Here is a 20,068-nt window from a genome sequence, read left to right as displayed (position 1 = left end):
CCGAGATGTTTAAATCTGCGCGACGCGAGAGAGAGAGAGAGAGAGAGCCGACAGTTGGCTTCTTCGTGAAAAAAAAAAGAAAATACAGAAAGAAAGAAGCGGCGGCTTTTCCCTTAGTCTGGTCGCGATAACAGAATCAATGGAAGGGCCGGGAAATTGAGGGTAGACGAGTGGCGAGCAACGGAGAGAGGCCGCGACAGATGCGCATCCAGAGCTGCGAGAGGGTCGGCGGAGGACGTCGCAGACGTAGGCGCTGCTGCTATAATCTGCACAATGTTGTACGCTCGGCTGCGCTGCGGTATAGTTGAGCGCAGCGTTTGCGGAAGCCGAAATCTGGCAGAAGTATACGGCGTGAGCCGAGAAGCGCGGCAAAATGTTTTGGAAGCTCAGACGGCTAGCAAAAAAAAAAAGAGGAAAGGCGAAACATTTCAGTCGAGTCAGTCGCAGAGAAGTTTCTATGACACTGTTTCTGGGAGCGTCTGAAACGAGGGACATGTATAATTATTGGACGGTGATATATATATGCGGGGGAGCAGAGGTGGGGGCAGGGGGAGGGCTGGGAGGGGGGGGAAACGGCATGACACGTGGCTGTTGAATGTGCCTTATTCTGTAATCGGCGTGGCCTCAGTAGCGGTTTTCAGCGCGCTGCACGCAATTAGTGAGAGCGACGGAACGAAACGCGGTCTCTGTCTCGCCGTGCGGTTAACGTATTCCGCTCGCAGGGCCGGTAATAAATAGCGAGCGAGTGGGGCGGAAATGCAGATAAGCGCGCAAATGGGCGTCCGCGCTGTTTCTCGCCGAGCGAGGCGCTGCTGCCTGGCACCTGTTCGCGCCAGCGCGGAGAGAGACGACGCGAGTCGTATAGCTCACCTCGGCGGCGCACGCGCTGCCCGACCCGCGTCCGTCCGTAGCTGCAGTCAGTTGCATACGCGCCTGGGCGCGAGTGTGAACGCGAATTACCGTGCACTCCGCCGCCCACCTAATGCTTATGTATGCCGCTATGGGCGAAAGCAGAGTGCACGCACGCTACGGGAAACAGCTGTAACCGATTATTGGCGGCGCCTGCGCAAGCATCGCCAAGCTGCAGTCAATTTCCCCAACGATTGTTGTCCGCGTATGGCGTACCGGCGCTTGAAACGACGGCGGTAATTCGGCGACGGAAGCTTTCGAACGGAACGCACGCTGAGGCATCACTCAAAAGTCGGAGCGTTCCGCAGAGATTGATCGATTGAAAACACGTTTTATTGCCAGTTTTCTTCGTGTTGACTTGCACCGGTAGAAACGTACATTCGTAATAAAATGGCTGTAAAACACGTTTTCAATCAATCAATCAATCAATCAATCAATCAATCAATCAATCAATCAATCAATCAATCAATCAATCAATCAATCAATTAATTAATCAATTAATCAATTAATTAATCAATCAATCAATCAATCTCATTCAATCAATCAATCTCCGCGGAAGACAGGCCTATAGCGATATTTCTGAGATCATGAATCCCTTTTCGTTAGTTTCTTGAAGCATTGAAGTAAGAAACGAATGAACGAGAAAGAAATGAACGAGAAATTTAGCACGCTGCAACGACCCTTACAAAGCTCCGTACGGCAGCGCCGAACGTCAATCCATGGTGCGTGGGCTACTTCCACCGCAACCTTCGTATACAACGGATCAAGCAGCGCGAGAGATCGAGACAAGCTGGGAGGGGCGCGGCCGCTAACCCGCTGCTTTCGCTGCTGATTAGCAGCTGACGAGACAGATCTGCAGCGGGCGTTTCCTCGCAACGGTCAGAGTCGAGTTTGCCGTAAATAAATCTGATTTCCTTACCTATAATTAGATGCACAACGCGGACACGAGATATAGAACTAGCTCGCTGCACGCGTTCGGAAAGCATTTTGCATAAAAATAAAGACTCCCGATATAAGCGGGCAAGCGAGCAAGGGGAGGCCGGAGTCGTGGGCATGCATAATAACAACAATAATAAAAAAAGTGCGCCGTGCGCGCGGGCGTAGTGGAGGCCAATAAATCTTGAACGGCCATAAATTTTGGCGCTAGAGCGCGCGTATCTATAGCTGCGGCAATTTGGCTGGTCCCTCCCCCTTTTGCACCGCGGACAGAAATTTTGGGGCTCGACTGAGGGCCGGCGTTCGTATACCCCTAATTTTCCTGCGAGCTGCTAATCCGCCTTCGTGTAAGAGAAACGCTCACGTAAAAAAAAAAAAAGAAAAAATTTCGTTTTTTTTCCTTATTTTTTGTTGCTATACCCTATGGAGCGTTTATTATACCCTCCCTTGCTGGGTTCCCTATGAAGTTTGTGTTGGACTGCTTGCTATTTTCAGCCAAATAGATAATGAATGTCGGAACAATCGTAGGTAGCCATGAGTTTGAACTGCAATAATACACTTCAGGCACTTGCTGTGCTGCCCAGGTGTTGTGATAGTGAACAGTCATTAAATAATCTGCGGCTTCCTACTATCGCTACAGCGCATTCAACGCTTTTCTTGCCGCACGACAGTATACTGCATTTGAACAAGGCCGGTTCACTTCGCAACCTTTCTTTCCTTTCGTGTGGTATATGACCAGAATTCGACGTAAGTTCGATCTGACGAGTGACTGTCGGGCGCTTGCGTTACCTGGCATGTGTGAAGCAACGCGGGGAACATATGAAATATTGGGGCCCTCCTTGACTGATTGGCTTAGTTGATGGTATTAGAAAATGCTACAATTGCTTGTCTGCCGCTTTTCCGCAACGTTCGATTACCATATGGGACAACGCAGGCATAACATGGGATACAAAAAAAAGAAAAATGCCAGCATATTGTGCCGAAATAAATTGGAACGTAATGGAACTAGTTAAAGCTTGCACTAGACGTAAAAAAGAAAGGAGAGAAAAGAACTAACACAACTAGCGCGTGAAAGTGGAGGTATGGGATATGCAAGAGAGAAAGAGCGAAAGCAAAGCAGCTGTGCATCTACCAAGGCCAATATTTAATCACATCGGGCTCTTCAGAAGACATACTACTAAACACTTATTGGCATATTTTCATACAACCTTAGCGCGGAGTGTAAAAAACACACTGCTACAGATATCTGTGTGTTATACCGCCTGATCGGTCACTACAGAAGGCGCGTTTCGAACGACAAATGAAGGATACCTTCACTCTTCAAGATTAGATAAGGACTGCGAATGAGTAAGCTACAAAAGGCGAAGGACAAGATTGACGCTACCTTAATTTCCAGTCACGAGGAAATGCCCAACAGGCAATAAAAGAGAGTGACAGGAAGTGTAATTCAGGAAAAAGAAGGAGGTCTAGTTCCTTTGCGTATTCATCTATATTTCCTGTTTTCCCATTGCCATACAATTCTTGGTATGTCACGCACAGTTAGCGTGTGCATTGTATAGATCATCATCATCATCATGATCGTTGCCTTCGTCATCGCCGTAGTCGTATGGTAAAAAAAGAAAAAAAAAAATAGAGAGCAAAAAACGAACGATAATGGTATCAAAAGTTAGATGTGACAAAGCAACATAGTAAGCGTATCTCTTGCTATTCAAAGCTAAGCACCTTTTTTGAACGCTTGTTCGGTATGCCTATATATAGGCTTTATGGTATAAATGCTTTCCGTTGTATTTGTGCTGTTTTGCGCTGCGCTGCTCTGAGCAAGCATGTAATGTGTACGAGAAAATTTACAAGTGAAAAACACTGTATACGAAGGCAAGACGAAGTTCAGGAGGCGGAGGAAAGAATTTAGGAAAGAAACGTTGCCTCGATATTGTAATAAGGGCGGATTGACTGACAGTGCACCTTTTGTATAAGGTTAAAACTACTCTTCGAACCACTGCTAAAAGGAACACCCAGTGCGAAAGTAGTCTTCGATTGCAGCTGATATATGACGAAGGCATGCGGGCTATACACGCCCGATGCTCTTTTTTTCGTGAATTAGAACTGGAGATGTTTTGCTCGCTTTAATATATACCGCCTCGGCGTTTCCTTTGAGAGTAGACCATACTGTACGTGCATGAGGCTCCACACCCAAGCTATGTTGCCGAACGAACGGAGATCTTTGCGCAGCAGAGAACAACGTATGTCACACGGGCGAGGAACGTGCACCAAAGAATTGGCGGCGGCACGGCTTCCTTGCGCGTGCGCGGTAGTCGCTGTCTCGTCCGCAAAATGGCGCGCACTTGCCTTCTACGAGGTCCTTCTCTTAATGGCCCCATAATTAACTGCAATGATTTGCGACCGGGGCACTTTGCGAGCTCTCTAGGAGCAGCGTCGCAATGGGCCGCAGACAACGTCCAACATCTGTCCTCCGCGCTACCTCCTCGCTGGCCCCCATTCGCGCATGCGTGACGTGGCTGCTGTGGCTTGGAAGTAATATGTGACGACAGGTACGAGGAGTAGTGTATAGCGTAAAAGCTCACGTATAGTATATGAACCCGGCCTACTAAAATAACAGGTGCAATTTTAGGGCCACAATAATAACAACAACAACAACAAAAAAGTATACCTGTACTTGCTATGTAACGAAAAACACTTGGCTTTGTTAGTCGTATATAACATGAGATGCCAAACGGGCGTTCCAAAATCCGTTAAATAACTTCGCATTATGTGCGCGATTTCACGGTAGTTGTGCCACGTAGCCGCGCCACTGCGACACAAATGGGTGCGGTCGGCTGTGTTCGACACACCCGCCCCTGGAGGTGTCGTGAGCACGACGAATTGTTCTCTCTCTCTCTCTCTCTCTCTGAAATTATGTTTGAGAGAGCGTACATTATGTGCCGCGCTTCCTCTTTTCGCTTTTGGTTAAAGCCTCAATCGCGTCTCGATTTCTTGTGCAGTACATCGTTGAAGCTGCTCTCTGTCGAGCCACGGATCCCGCCTCGGGCGTTTGACCGCGGGCTTCAAGTTGTCGCTTCTGTACCTCTCGGTGAAGCCTGAGCACCTTAATTTCGTGCGTGGCCTAGTACGTTTATTACGTCTATTACTAGTGAGGCGCGTCGTGTTCGCTTCCTCCCTCATCTTTGGTTCAAAGCATTGGTCGCGCTCGCACTTATTTTTAGTAAAAACGTGTGCGCGCGCACACACACACACACACACACACACACACACACACACACACACACACACAAACATATATATATATATATATATATATATATATATATATATATATATATATATATATATATATATATATATATATATATATATATATATATATATATATATATATATCATAAGCACTATGATATGTCTCCTCCTCTGGTGATCGCAGTCTCCTTAAAAATTGCACACAAGCGGAAACAACATTCATCACGCATTAATACATATTGCGCGATGTGCCTAAAGTTCCTGTGACGGGAAATAAATGAAGATATGAAATGGGATGCCGCGTAAGAAAGCCAGAGAGCACACCATAAATGAACGAGTCCAATAAGAGGGCAGAGGCCGCGAGACCTGCATTCAGTTTTGCAGGAGATACTCCGGAAGTTTAGAAAGCGTGGTTTGTTGTGGCTTCTTTGACTGATTTACATTAAAAAAAAAAAAAAGAAACGTCCTCTTCATAAGCTTTGCTGTGAAAATATCTGGCTATTAACTACAAATTCGAAAAATTACGCTGGCATTCCAGGTAAAATTGCCTTTGAGTACCAAATTCTATTCAACGATGAACATTCCTGCCTTCATTATTGAGCAATCAACTGCCCTTTATTAAAACCTCGCCTCAGCTTGTTTATTCGTACATACACTGCATGCGGGAGAACCGCTCGTCTATTGCGCGTTTCGTGAGGTAGCTTTCCCATGGCCGGGCGACGCCGTCCGCGGAGCCCCGAGCCGACAATTTTCGCTTCTGGGTGTCATTTTATTACGCCAATTACGATCGCAATTGCGAGGTGTCCTCGGTCTCGCGTGATTGAATGCGGGGCTCCTTAATGGCTGGCCGTAATGATGATTACTGTTTCTGCAACGCCGCCGCGGCTTGCACGCCATTCCAATTGGCACCGCGCGAAGAATGCGAACGGAGGAGGACGTACTGCAGTGCGCCTCTCTATAGAGTTGAGCATTAACGGCATCCCGCATCGACTCGCCGACACAGTCACGAAGGACCGCCGTGCAGCTGCCGATGGTCCGCACAATTAAAGTATACACGTACGGCTCGATAATCTGCATTGTAAATCCTCGGCAGTCGTCGTTCGTTGCACTTGCAGCGATTTAATCGTTTCTCGTGGCCAAACTATGGGGTGCGCGCGTTTCGTTCGGCTGTCGGGGCGAACGTATACGGCTAATCACCGTGACTGTGATTGCCGTCTGATGTTAAACGTACGGCACGGGTAATAATAATGATATAACCAACCCTGGCGCGCGTGTAGAAGCAAATTACTCGAGTATGGTTAAACGCCTTGCTAACGCATTCCGCTTGGTCTTATTGCTGTTCGGACAAAAAATTCCGTCCCCCTCCCCTCCTGCTCAATTCGCTACCACATTCCCGTTGGCTATAACTATACGTTATCGTAAGTTAGTGCTTCCTTATACTATGGGAACAACCATCGCTAGTCGAAAAAAAGCCACTAGCCTGTAGGACATTTTATCGCATTGTTCCACGCATCGTACCTAGCTAAATCGGCCCCATTAAGCAGGACAAGGCTGTTTGCGTTTCGCCGAGCTTCTGGCGAGGCGCCGCAGCCGGCTCTTTGGGAATCGAGTACACTGCACTGACAACCGTAAAGAATTCGGCAGTCAGAGATGTGTGCGGCCAATCCGACGGGAAAGAGGAAGTAGCAGAAAAAAGAAATATTACCTCGAAGGCGTGACCGTATAGCGTTCTGTTTCTTTTCGTTTGATTTTCGTGCACGCACATTGGTTTACCCCCCCCCCCCCCCCTCTTTTCTTTTCCTCGCGTTTAATATTCCTGCTCGGATCTTTTGTTCCCCGGCATGCCTTGCCGTGTATGCGCAGGCTTCTATTTACTGGAGCAAAAGAAAGGCACTATGGGTGTCAGTTCCATTAGGAGTCGTGTGTTATTATACGCGCCGCGCACGGACACCCAACGTCGTCGTCTTGACGCGACGAGGAAAACAAGGGAAGGGTGCTGTCTATAGCTGCTGCTCGCCAACGAGCAGAAGCCCTTTCGCGTAGAAGCGAACATAAATAATAATAATAGTAGTAGTAATAATAATAAGAAAAAAAGAAGGGGACGAAATGAAGAACGCGGCGGCCGCTCGATGGTGTGTTCGAGCCGACGTACTCTCAGGGGCTGTGATTATCTCGTCAGAGGCGCTGGAGGCCATTTCGCATTCACCGCGCCGATCCGTGCGCCTGCTTTATTCGTGTGTACCGCCGCCGTCTCCATCTCTTCCCCACTTGCATCGAAGTATGCTTGCATCAGCGTCCGTTTCTTCTCAGGCTCGGCGCACACGCGGGAGCTTCGATCGTGGTCGCCTACCTATCTGCCTCCGCCCTTCCGTATTATATGAAGAACCGGGCCGGCGCGCTGGCTGCATGCTATGTGCCTACACGCGCGGAGGCATACGCGCGGTGTATGCAGGCGCGTGATGCTAAAAGAGCACGGTTATACGGCGGCATCAGCGTCATGTTTCGACACGGCGATATGTATACACACCTTTGGACGGACGTGAGCGCTTAGCGGCTCCTAAGTAGGAGGAGGGGCGGTACGCCGTTTTGCCCCAGCTGCCCATCACCGCGCGCATAGAGGTTGCGCGCGCGCGAAGGTCGCACCGGGTTCAAAGAGGCGCTGCGTGCCGCCGTTCGCTCGTCCATCGGCGCGTCTCTGTATACGCGCGGCGGGAAAGGCGAGTGAGAGAGGTCGCGATGTCCGCCTTTCCACTTTTTCACCCTTCTTACTCTGGGTCGCTCTAATACACGTATGGGCAGCAGCTGCTCACTTGGAACTTCACGCGTTATCTGCGTTTCGCGGTTCGGCGCTGGTGCATTTTGCGGACTGTTGCGGTTCTCATACTCGACCGTACACTCGTTGTTTACGCTGGAGTGGACGCTCGCGCTCTCGTAAGAGTGGATAAGGGGGATTTAGACGTTGAGGAATGACTCGCAGGTGTGATAAAATGTAGTATGCGCATGTATAGTTCGGGGTAGTCCCGGCAAACCGCACGCGGCAACAATGACAAACAGAGCCTCTGGTTCGGCCAAATTGAATCGCGCGGGACCGCGACACCGCCGCGGTATGTATGCGCATCGCCCTGGTATAACACACGGTGTTTTGGCTTGCCACTCTCTCGAGCCAGCCCAAAGCAGGTGTCCCACGAAGCGCCACTCCATATACGACTCCGGCAGATGGGTCGTCTTTCTCACACGTCTTCCTCGCGTCAAGCGCCATGCGCGCTCGCAGGCCCTGCCAGCCGCGAGACGGAGCGGAGAACACGGCCGCTACGCCGTGAAGCCGACTTAATTATATGCGTCGCGCTGCCACAGCTATACTCTACACGCGAAGCCGTGCCCTCGTCATTTGGCGAGCGGTTCTGCGAGACGCCCCGAGAGAGACCGGCTACTTGGCACCCTCTGCGCACGAGCGTAACGACGCCGATGGCTTTGTCGGGAGCCTGTGGTTACGGCGGGCGCCGAATTTGAGAGCTAACCTTTCGGGGCTTAACCCACCCGGCCTTGCGAGAGACGCGCGTTCGTCTCCAGGTGTCAGCTTGCTCCCTCTTGCGGAGCAATCACGGGGGGACACATGTACGGCTTCTTCCTCTTCCCACTGTGAGCTGCCGCTGCGCTTCGTCCATGCAGATATAGAAGGTACGGACGCCGCATCGCGGCTGACGGGACGAGTGTCCGCGCGAAAATTACGCGCCTGCGCTACCGTGCTGCGTGGTCTTTCGTACCCACCCCCTCTTTTCTTTTTTTGTTCGGGCTGAGTTTCCGCCGTCCACGCGCTGCGTTCATTTCTTGTTTTTGTATGCGGCTTTACGCTTCCTTTTGTGTTCTTGCGGGACCGAAAGAGTCGCGAAATCAACGGCGAGTTGAACGTACGGGACAGCCAAATTCGGCGGTCGCGCAAGATCAGCTCGGACTCAATCGAGTCGTCGACGCTGTCGCGTCTCGGCGGTGGTTCTACGCGAAACGTCGCGCGAGCAACGCTTGTTCCTATCTGGCGGTGCATGGGACGTCCCGCGCGACGTGGAATGCACGCCACCTTGTGATTTCGCGGCTGGCAACAGAAAGAAGCGCTCTGTAATTTGTTACTCTGCCAGGCACGTACGTGTAACGAGATACTCCGATTTGAAGGGGTGGAGGGGGTTGGGGGGGGGGGGGGGGAGCATGACGATCCCGTCCTTCCTACGTACATATATATATACTCGTTCTTTTTTTATTCTTCGTATTTGTTTCAGTATCATTTGTTTCGTTTTGTTTAGGGCCCGTGGTATTCAACCGTCTTCTCTGTGTCTGTCATATAAAGACAGACAGGTGCTTGCACTTGGATCGTTCGCATATACATTCCTCATTTTGTGGCAGAAGCTATAGAAGATGAAGCGCCCACAACTGTTCGGAGCGAGCGGTTAATACGAAAAGGAGTGAAAGATACTTGGAGATGCCGATTCGAAGGTCGTTCTTCGTTCTCTTCCAGTGCATGCATCATGTGGTGTGAGGCGGTTAGGGGGGGGGGGGGGGCGCTGTGCCGCGTAGATTACACGGCTTGGAAGGCAAGAGAGAGAGGGAGAACGGGTGAGGAGTTTCTGGTGATCCGTTTCGTGGACGCGAGGGCGGAAAGAAAACGAAATAATAATTAATGAGGAGGTGGAAAAGAAGAAGAAAAAAAAAGACGGTCTGATTGATCGATGTAGCGTCCGACGTTCGGCGGATTCCTGAGCGGTCGCTTTGCCCGGGGTAATGATACGTGACGCCTTTTTCGAAAATAAAGACAGCTGCCGCGCGGGCTAAAACAGCCGTGAGGAGCGCGCTGCTGCAAGAGGCCCAGTTTGGAGTGCGCAGGAGACGGAGAAGCGATAGTTGGTGTCTCACTTCGGAGGAGACGTGTCGGCCATTACGAGAGCCTATAGTATTGGGCGCAGCACGAAAACAGCATATTTTTCTTTATTTGTTTTCGCTGCCTTTGCTGTACGTTTTAACCGACCTCGTATATCATCCACGGCCTGTTAGGGATTGTGGCAAGATCGATGTTTAGTATCAAGCTGTACACATTGCGCGCGCGCACTGAGCGGAGGCACTGTATATGTAGTCCGTGTCCTCTGGTATTTGTATAGAAAGCACGTGCAGGTGCAGTTTAGACAGTGCTCAAGTTGAAGGCGTTCCACCAGGAGAAACAATGTAGCCCAGCTTTGACGTGAGGACTCACTCGGAGAAGCGCCGTTTATTTTGCATCTCCATACCAAGCAATTAGCTTACTTTCGACATAAGCGAGGCTGGACTATATGAAGCTCGTGCTTAGTGATTGCAGCTCAAGGAAGGAAGGAAGGAAAAAGTGGAGAAGGAAGGCAGGGAGGTTAACCAGTTTAGCCTAACCGGTTTGTTACCCTACACATGGGAGCGGGATGGGGGGGATGAAAGATGGGGAGAAGAGATAGAGCTCAAGAAGCTCGAAGGGGCACTAAGGAGAAATGCTAAGTTGTGTTAGAAAATCATGCTTTCCATTCTTGCGTGTTTTGAGAAGAGACATTGTATGTCAGAAAGAGAAATAAACAAATAATAACGCCAGCTTGCCATGTCGTCATGAATTTTGATAGCGTCTATACGCGTCTGTTATTGGCAACAAATGACTATACGCAGGAGGTCTTCCTGCGCCGAAGCGGGCAAAGTGCGGAACAAAAAACAAAAAAAGTCTGATACGTGACGTCACAGTGACGTACTGTGCTGATAAGAAAAAAAGGAAGGAAGGAGATGTATTGTCTTTATTTTCTCCACAAGTAACAAGTATATAAACAGATATAGTGTCGGTCTTTAGGCGCTTTGCTGCTGCAGTTACAAATTATTTAGTTCATGTTTAAATTTTATTATAAAACTACCCAACGTTTACGTTCCTTCTGTAAGCGGTGCAATATCACTGTGGGACACGTTGAAACCCCTGGCGCGGCGAAACAGCGTACCTACCTCAAAGGTATTTAGTTCACATTGTATACATGATTTGATTAGGGTCTTGTAGATATTTCCTAACAACCCTCACTTAGGCTAGACACGAATGAGTTCGGCTGTATTTCCGCTATAGAACCAGCTTCGATATATACATACATTGGAGTGAATGTAATTTTTCCTTTCACGACTCCCGCAGTTAGCTTCGATGCAGCCATCGGCGCACGAAATTTTAACTTCTTTCTTTAGATCTAACTGAACGATGAGCAATACATAACATGCCTCGTTTATTATTAAGTGAACAGAAAGGAGGCTCTGCGCGCCGCGCGCACCTAGGCCCCAGTTCGTATATATAGCGCACGCAATGTCAGTCGTCGTTACTCCCGTATCTAGTGACGTTATACAAGGCCTTAGAACCACTATGTATAGGAACGCACGAGTCGTATCCAATAACGACAACTGTGTGCGAGGAGGTTTGTTGCGTCTATACGTATACGTTGTCTAGAGAGCGAGACAAAGAACGTGGAAGAAAAGGGCGACGCGGTCGGAACGGCGCGGGTTGGTCGACGATGCGCTGCCGCCGCTGAGCAACGAGTGCGAATGTCAGTGTACACGGCTGTGTGTACCTGAGCCTATAAAGCATATCGAGGCTGGCTAGCACTGCGAGCAGGTGCCAGTCGCGACATAACCAGTTCGGGGCTGCCCCGCATTTTGAGCCCGACGAAGCCGTTGGCATTGAAAGAAATGACTGTTATTATTGAAGCCGCGTCGCCGTCGTGTGAGAAACAAGCCCGAACGCATTAATAAATGCACCGACTCGGGCGCGGTCTTACACCACAGGGAGACCCGTTCGCTCCGTGACAGATATATAACCCGAGGCTGCAGAATAGGGCGGGGACGAGAGGCAAACAAACAAAGGGTGCATTGAATGGGAAATAATCTAAAGACGACGGCTTCGCACCCTCTCTCTCTTCTTCTTTTTTTTTTTTTTTCTGGTTTACGCGCATCCGAACACCTGCTGCTGTGGTGCGCGATGGAGACGTCAGATGGCGTAGTAGGAGGGGGATCAGGCGTGCGCGTGCATTGTACACACTATATGTATGCATGGGCCGTAGTCGCGTCGCTGCCGCCTTTATAACGATAGCCAAGAGCCCTCGTGAATCGAGTATGCGCGCGGCGCATAGTACGCGCGGCGTTTAGGGCGCAAAACGCGCTCTTCATCACAACGAACCCCGCGACGGAAGCGAGAGAGACAGCGCTCCGCAGAGAGGGAGAGGCCTTTTGGAAGTCGCTCTCTGCTGCTGCGCCGTTGCCTTGGGTTCGGTTTTAGTGGTTTTAGTTCCAGCATGGGTGTAGCGCGTGGCGGCGGGCTGTTGCCAGCGGTCCCGCAAAGCGAACACAATCAAGTGGCGCGACCCAAAGGGTTGATTGCGTGTGCGCGGGGGCCATCTGCGAAGCGGGCGGTTGACGCCCACCTGAATTCGTGGGCGGGACCGGCGCGCTTAATGGTGATCCGCGGGGTCGCGCGGCGGCGCCGACGCTACACCGCCGCCCGGTCGGACGAAATGGCACCGCGCGCAGTGCGCCCGATCGTCGCCTGGCCCGCAGTGAAGAACAACGCACCGCGGGTGCGCGGAGAAGAGGCACGCGGCCAGATGGATTCGTATATATTTATGTGGGCGCCATCGGCTGCGATGCAGGTTGCATGCTGCTGCAGCGTGCACCGCCGCGTCGACGTGTTGTGTAGGATCCATCGAGGCAAACCGCATGCGTTCTCGTTCAAAAGCGGCAAGCCGCTTTGGTGATTTATCGCCTCTCGCCCTCCCTTAGAGTTCTCGTCCGCTCTTCGTGGAAACGTCGAGACCAGGAAATTGGTGCTTAAGCGTTCCGGCTGTGTAACTGCGCTGCACGTGTGGCGCCCAGATAAACTTCTGGGTGGTTCTGGCAGAACCCGAATGCATCTTTCATAACGCGCTCTCGAAAACGTTCTTTTCGTATATCACCGCCCATTCTTCCCTTTTATGCATGTATATAGTGGCCTCGCAGTCTTCGGTCACCCGTAGGTAATGGCCGGAACTGTACAGAGATGATCTAACACTGTGTTCCAGTTTTCATTTTCCCGCTTCGTCAGTGGTCCGAGAGGCGCTGTGCGTATACGGTATCACTACAGTCGGTCGGTCGCGAGTGGCCGATGATAAGAAAAAGGAAAGAATCGACCAAAAGAAATCTACGCTTCGCTGACCCAAGGCGCGCCATTAGATTTCTTCCTTTCAGCCACGTTTATCTGCATTTTCTGTACCTGTTAACGGTACATGCACTGCACCTAGGCTTTCGATTCCCCGAGGTGCAGCGGTGCATCCTGCACCCCCGTGCTCGATTGAACGAGGTGCAAAGCAAGGTACCGCCACGGTGCAGTGCACCCTTGAACCTTGCAGAGAGTGGGGACGGCCCGGTACACCATAACTGGCACCACCTGCACCTTTTCACTTGGTGTGCCATGCACTTTTTCTGAATCGAAAAAAAAAAAAACAATTCAGTGCGTAATCATATAAGCGTGCGAGTTGCGTTCAGATGCCACGCACAACGCCTAAGTTCAACGCGGTTCCCGACGAAACCTTTCTCTTCTCTCTTTCGCAGGTCTGGTTCCAGAACCGGCGGGCCAAGTGGCGGAAGCAGGAGAAGGCCGCGGGCAACGCGCTGCAGTCGCAGGGCTACAACCCGTACTCGACGGCGCAGTCGCTCAGCTCGTCGACGCCCACCATGGCGGCCGGCGGCCACCCGTCGCCGTCCGTTGCCGCCGCGGCAGCGGCCGCGGCCGCCTTCGGCTCTCTGTACGGCCGCAAGCCCCCGACAGCCGGTGCCCAGGAGTCGGCTCTGTTGAACGCTGCGCGGCTCTCGCCCTACATCAACTCGGCGGCGGCAGCAGCGGCCGCGATGCCGCTGCTGACGCCCGGCCACGCGTTCTTCCCGATCAGCCCGTTCGCGCACTTCCTGCCGCCTTCGCTGCCGGCGCTGTACCAGACTCCGGCGCCCTTCCAGAACTGGCTGGCCACGCTGTCCGTGCACAACCGGCAGCGGGTCGACATCGCGCCGCCCGACGTCGTGCCGCCTACCACGGCTCCCGTGCTGCCGCCGTCCCCTCCGTCGTCTCTGCTCCACCAAAGAGTGCCTCCGGCCGTGGCCATACCGCCGCCGCCACCGCCGCCTCCTCCGTCCAGCGCCGCGGCTTCGACGGCAGCGCTGGTGCCTCCACCTCCTCCGCTGACTGCCGCGGCGGCGGCGCAGCGGCCTATCCTGGGCGGCAGCAGTCCAGCCAGGTCTTCGTCCAGTGTGTCCCCTGGTGTGACGGCGTCCACTCTGTCGCCGTCCGCGTCGCCTCCGACCACCGGCGGAGGCCCCGATCGCCGAAGCTCGAGCATCGCCGCGCTTCGCATGAAGGCTCGCGAGCACGAGATTCAGCTCGAGATCATGCGCAAGACGAACGGCGAGATCGCTAGCTAACCAGCGAGCGACACAGAAGAGAACGCTGGAGACCTACCTGCGTGCCCCATCCTGCCCACCGTTGACTGTACTTGGACTGAGTGCTCAACACTGAGGACTTCCGTCCTGTCGTCGTCCGTGACGGCGACCTTTCATGTGCCTTGTCGTTACAGCCGTCCACCGCGAATTTTTGCGGACGAGTGCTTAGCGCGTCTTTAAAGGTGGAACCTGCGTGAGCTTTCAGACGTCCAACGCTGAAAGACATCTCAAGGTGCACGAAGCGAACGGCGGCACCTTCGCGTAATATGCACTATGGAAGGGACAACCACCTTGGAACGTCCCGTGCAGACTCGAAATAAGCTGTCTTGGGACGCAAAATGTGACTGGATCAACGAGCCAAGATGACCTGAATTAATTCGTTTTAATTTATGCCGCACGTCTCTTGACGTTGAAGTGTGTGATAACAGTTGTCTGAATCATGGATTCCGACGTCGAATTTGTCTTATGTGCAGTGACTACGTGCCTTGCGATGCTTGCAGGACGTATCTTGTGTGCCGATAAAAAGACAAAAACTTACACTCCTTATACGATACCAAAAAGAAGGATGCAATGGGACCATTTCCTTTTTTTTTTCTACTTTTTTGTGTGTTTGTCATGGACTTATGTGCAGTGGTCGCCTACTTTCAGCCGATAATGTGTCAATGCTTGTGATCCGTGATGTACAGTATTTCATCTTGCCTCTCATTGCCTTTGAATCGTGTATTGTGTAAATGGCGCTATTTATATTTCTACTTGCGTATTCGCTTTTCTACACAGTTCTTTTAAAGAAACAAATGCACGCATTTGTATCAACAGACACGCGTACATAAGATTCCTTGTTTGCCTAAACTATTTTACTATTATACTTTTCCCGTTTTCTGAAAGACAACAGTGAAGAAATAAAATAATCTGACGTGTGCCTTACATTATGCTGCGGAAACGCTGTGCTGTGGTTGAAATCCTCGCTTCACCTACGTATGCCTGTCGAAACTCGACAGGTACACGGATAAACTTTCAGTATCATCTGGGCATGACTTCCAGAAGCAATATTTTGACAGGCTAGGCTGACTACAGCAAGCATGCGTTTGCGCGCATGCATAGTAGGATACGTATTGCAGGTATTAGTGTCGCCAACATAACGCCATAACGCGGTTGACCAATGAATATCTTTGAGTGCATTCAGAGTATAGTGCGGATGTGCCTTATAGAGTATGTGGAAACGCTAGTAGCGGATTCAGGGTACAGAGCCAGGATTTAACTACAGCACTTTGGCCGGTGTTAAAGAAAACTACGAGCTGTACCTAGAGAACTAACATGGCCAATACATCAATGGTCCTGTACATCTCGAAACCAGGGATCCAAAATGTGACAAGATCAACGAACATGACAACGACAGTGAAACATAAATGCCTAGAATTTGAATATTCGAGTTCTTTCGACAGAACTGACATGTATGTGTATAGGGTGATCATTGTTAAGTTTTGTGGAACTTTTAAAAATCACCTCTTGCAAATAACATAATTCTAGTTCTTGAGCTGGATTATTCAAAGATGCGGGCATTACTTGCACCATAAAATGAAACACATAATCAACTAATTAACAAAAATAACTAATTATCTTCATAATTATTTTGCGCCACAGGTTGCAATTCACGAATTGTAGCAGGTAAGTTTGCAAGGCGTACCCGCTTAGAATGAATTTCCAGAATGGCACTAGTTACAAAATATACGCCATCAAAGTCGCCGTAAAAATGCACTGTTCCACTTTTTAAAGAAAGCCGTCTTCTTTGCATTCAAGCACAAAAGTAACCGGAACGTCCATGTATTTCGTCCCACACTTTGGGAAATAATATCTTGAAACTGGTGTCATCGTGGAAATTCATTTAATGTGGGTACGTCTTGCAAGTTCACCAGTTACAATTCGTTAATTGCAGTATGGGCCGTAATGTAATTAAATAAGAAGTTAATTGCTGAAGTATATGTGTCGATTTCTCATGCTAGTTATGTCCGCCTCTTCGAATAATTCAGCTCAAGGACAAGAATTGTATTATGTATAACAGGCAATTATTAAATATTTCGTAAAAATTAAAGATGGTCACCCTGTATATATGCTTTTTTTTATAAATATAGTGGTCCTCGAATTTTAGCCCAATGCTTACTCCTCCGTCCACTCATTCAAGTAGACCCATGGCGAGGCTCACGCAAAATTGTGCTCAGTTAAGAAGAAGTGAAGCTGGAACCGCGAAAAGCAAAATACACGCACACTTGTATTGGCCAGAAATTACCATTTAAATTTTGTATAATTGACACGGATTTCGAAATCAGTCGAAAATTTGATGGGTCGTCTTAGAAACAACGTAGCTAACTCTGACTGACAGTCAGAGTTACATTGGAGTTAAAGCCAGAAGAACGAAGCGATACAGCGTTAAAAAACATTAACGGGAAGGAGTTCGAGCTATCCTGCGTTAAACTTCATGATAGACACCGATCGTTGGAAATATCTCGCAAGATCTCTCGCCCCGTTCTTTGGATGGATAAAAATGGCTGGCGTTTTTTGAAGAAGTGATTAAAGGGCAAGAATTATGGCGCAGAATAATGTCGAAGTTTTGAACTCAACAGCAAATTTGGTTTTGAAAGTGAAACGGCCTTGAGTGTGTCCGAAACCGAGCAGCACTGCTCAATACCTCGTCGTGCCAAATAGCACGTATCATGCGCCGTATTAGGGCAGCGTCGAAACTCGGCAAAAACCTACCTTTGCGCACGTGTCTATGGTAGGGGCTTTTAGCGTCTGGTGCTTTATCTGGCCGAGGGCAAATAAAATGTCGGTGTGGAGAGTCGCATGCGCAAACCAGGCGCTTTCTTTAGTATACAAGTGTAGAACGGAGTGTTTAGGTTAAGGAACGTAATTTAAGCTCGTAAAATATGTACGCAAACTGAAAGGCTTGCGCCGAAGTGCTAATCCGGCTGCACGTAATGCGGTGTACTTTGTCTTTCATGCGCGGAAGAAAGAACAAGTGTTTCTTCTGTTTCCTCGGAAGGCTCGATCGTTAACGAGCAGTCGGTCTTTGTTTTAGCTCGTGTGACTTTACTAACAAGAACAAAGAAAAAGGAAGCACGGGTAGAACTAGACTCTGCAGCGGGGACAATGGGAACGCTAAACGATAATTCAAGAACATTTGTATAGTCTGTCTGTAGAAATCGTATTCTCTCTACGGCCTCGGTAGGCAGAAAATTTCCAACGCGTACTATCGCGCTCGATATTAAGTACAACGCGCGCTCGAGCGCTTTGTCACGAGCTTTCGCGTTATAGTTCATACTGCACGCCAAAGTACGCGTGTATATATGCACGCGAATTTGATTGCGAGTGGCCATGCGAAAAATTTTCCCGATGCTTCTGCTTAGCCCTTCCGCGTTCGACTTGATGAATTTTGCGATCCACCATTGCCTGCATACCATATTTGCTTGATTATCAGCCGAACGTGGACGCATGTAAAATTCCTAAAATCTAGAATAAAAAAAGATCAATTTACAAGCACGACAAACGCCTGTCATCTTAGGTTATGCCGTTTTGTGGGTGTGCATATATGTTTGGTGCCTCCATAAATTTATCATTCCTTAGTCGCCGCCACAAAGGTGACACTTGATATGGGCCCATATATAGTTCAAAAAAGGGTTAGGCGGTGTCCACTTGCGTTCAACAGAACACGGCAGATTTTCCGGTCAACCTAGGTTTGTATATTAAAGAAATTTTCTTAGGTGGAAACTGTTTGTAAGAGCAGGTGTCATTCCAACGCGATGACGGGCATATTATTAGACAAGGCGGTCGGCCAGTGGCAAACAACACTTACGAACGAAAGGCTTTGTGGATTCGGCCCCTGATTATTACCAGGCAGTAAATAATCCAGGGTTACCGTTGATTCGTCATTGGCGCAACGTTTATTTATCAGGTCTTTCCTTCGGAACAAACCTGGCCAAGTTTTACCGAAGAAGATCGACTGAGCAGCGGACGTACCACATGAGTGCAATAAAAAAAAATAGAAGCCTATGGCTCCGTTATCTTGGCGCTAACAGACACGAAGGCGCCAAACAAACAAACAAGCCAACAAACAAACAAGCAAAAACATCGTGCTGAAATGTTGAAACACGCTCTTAGCTGCACGTATACCTCAGGGCTGTTAACAACAGCATGCTGTTTCTAGCTCAGCACGCTGTTCTGTCCTATTCAGGAACATTCACTCGTATTTGGGAGACCGGCTTTTTTCATTGTGCAGTATATTATACAATTATGAAAGGAGAAAGCTGCATGTTGTGAATCAGGTAGCAAGATCTGTGTTTTCGCTGCATTTCTTGTGGTGTCCTTACGGTCATGTCACAGGAGTAGATCCTTTTTTCTTGTAATGTTTTTCTCTCAAACTTTATTTAATTCAATTCATCAAGTAAGAATGACATCGATAACAGGAAATGACGCTAGCTGCCTTTCGCCACCTAAACAGTTGCCGTCAATCTTGTATCATTTAAAGACTATGCAGGGTGCGAAACCAATTTATTAACTGTGTTTTACCATGTGAAGCGACGTGGCTTGATGTTAACGAAGCTCCGTGGCTCTCAGAAGCAACGCATGTGGAGCCGCTAGATGTATGTAGATGCAAGTTCACTTCGTTTTTTTTTTTTATGCCAGAGAATTGCATTCATCGAAGAGTCTTTTCAATGCTGAATTTTACGTAATCTTGTACATTCCGCGCTTTTTGGTTTGTTGGGATAATAAAATATGAGAAGCGTCTATATTTCATAAGAATTGTCTCCGCTGTTTTCTTTATCTCCTGCGCTTGTTTTCACCGTGGAGTTGTTTCTTAACTAACTCACTATCGATATCTGGCAACACACTGGTTGAGCGCTTCACCAAGCGCAAGTCTCGTATTAACGGGCACAAATGCAACTCTAGAAATATGGAATGATGCTCCAGAAGGACAATTTTTGCCCTATACACTACCACTCACCGAGGCCGAATAAGGCATAACAGAACGAAACTGATTTTATTTGTAAGGAAGCAGTAAGTGTGCAATGTAACAACATCCAACACAAAGTAGAAACAAACATCCAGCACGGTATACCAGCGTCGATCAAGCACGGGATCTCTACTATAGCAGAGCTACGGCGATGGTTGGCCTCCATTTTCGTTGCTGTTAATTTGTGCGCGTGCACCAAGCCAAGCCTCCGAGGTGCCAGCGAGCGCCACTTTGAATGTTGGTGGCAAATGTGAAGAATGCCATCGCACAACAGGCGCAAGGTGAAGCTTGATCTTAAGCGCAGGCAATCGTTTGGCGTACGCTTACATAGGCTACCTACGACAGCAAAGCAGCCAGATCCAAGAGGTCTCGCTGAGCACATCGCGAGGAGAGTCAAGATTCATGAAGAACTGCAGCTGAATCACCAGAGAGAGAATGAAATAAGAAAGGCAGTCCGGGCGATCATTCGGACGCACGTCC

The 20,068-nt window shown here is 49.4% G+C and overlaps 1 protein-coding gene across 2 annotated transcripts in view; it reads left to right on the top strand.

Moving 5' to 3' along the window:
* LOC126541297 (uncharacterized) overlaps positions 1–19,377 on the top strand; it is a 149,272-nt gene extending 129,895 nt beyond the window's left edge. For both annotated transcript variants that reach the window (XM_050188018.2, XM_050188020.2), the window contains exon 4: positions 13,702–19,377. In XM_050188018.2, coding sequence (XP_050043975.1) covers positions 13,702–14,565 — 864 coding nt within the window. In that variant the 3' untranslated portion in view covers positions 14,566–19,377. The remainder of the gene's footprint in view (positions 1–13,701) is intronic.
* The last annotated feature ends 691 nt before the right edge of the window (positions 19,378–20,068 follow it).

This window comes from Dermacentor andersoni, chromosome 2 (assembly GCF_023375885.2).
Source record: "Dermacentor andersoni chromosome 2, qqDerAnde1_hic_scaffold, whole genome shotgun sequence".
NCBI lineage: Eukaryota > Metazoa > Arthropoda > Arachnida > Ixodida > Ixodidae > Dermacentor > Dermacentor andersoni.
This window is presented reverse-complemented; position numbering and strand designations above follow the sequence as displayed.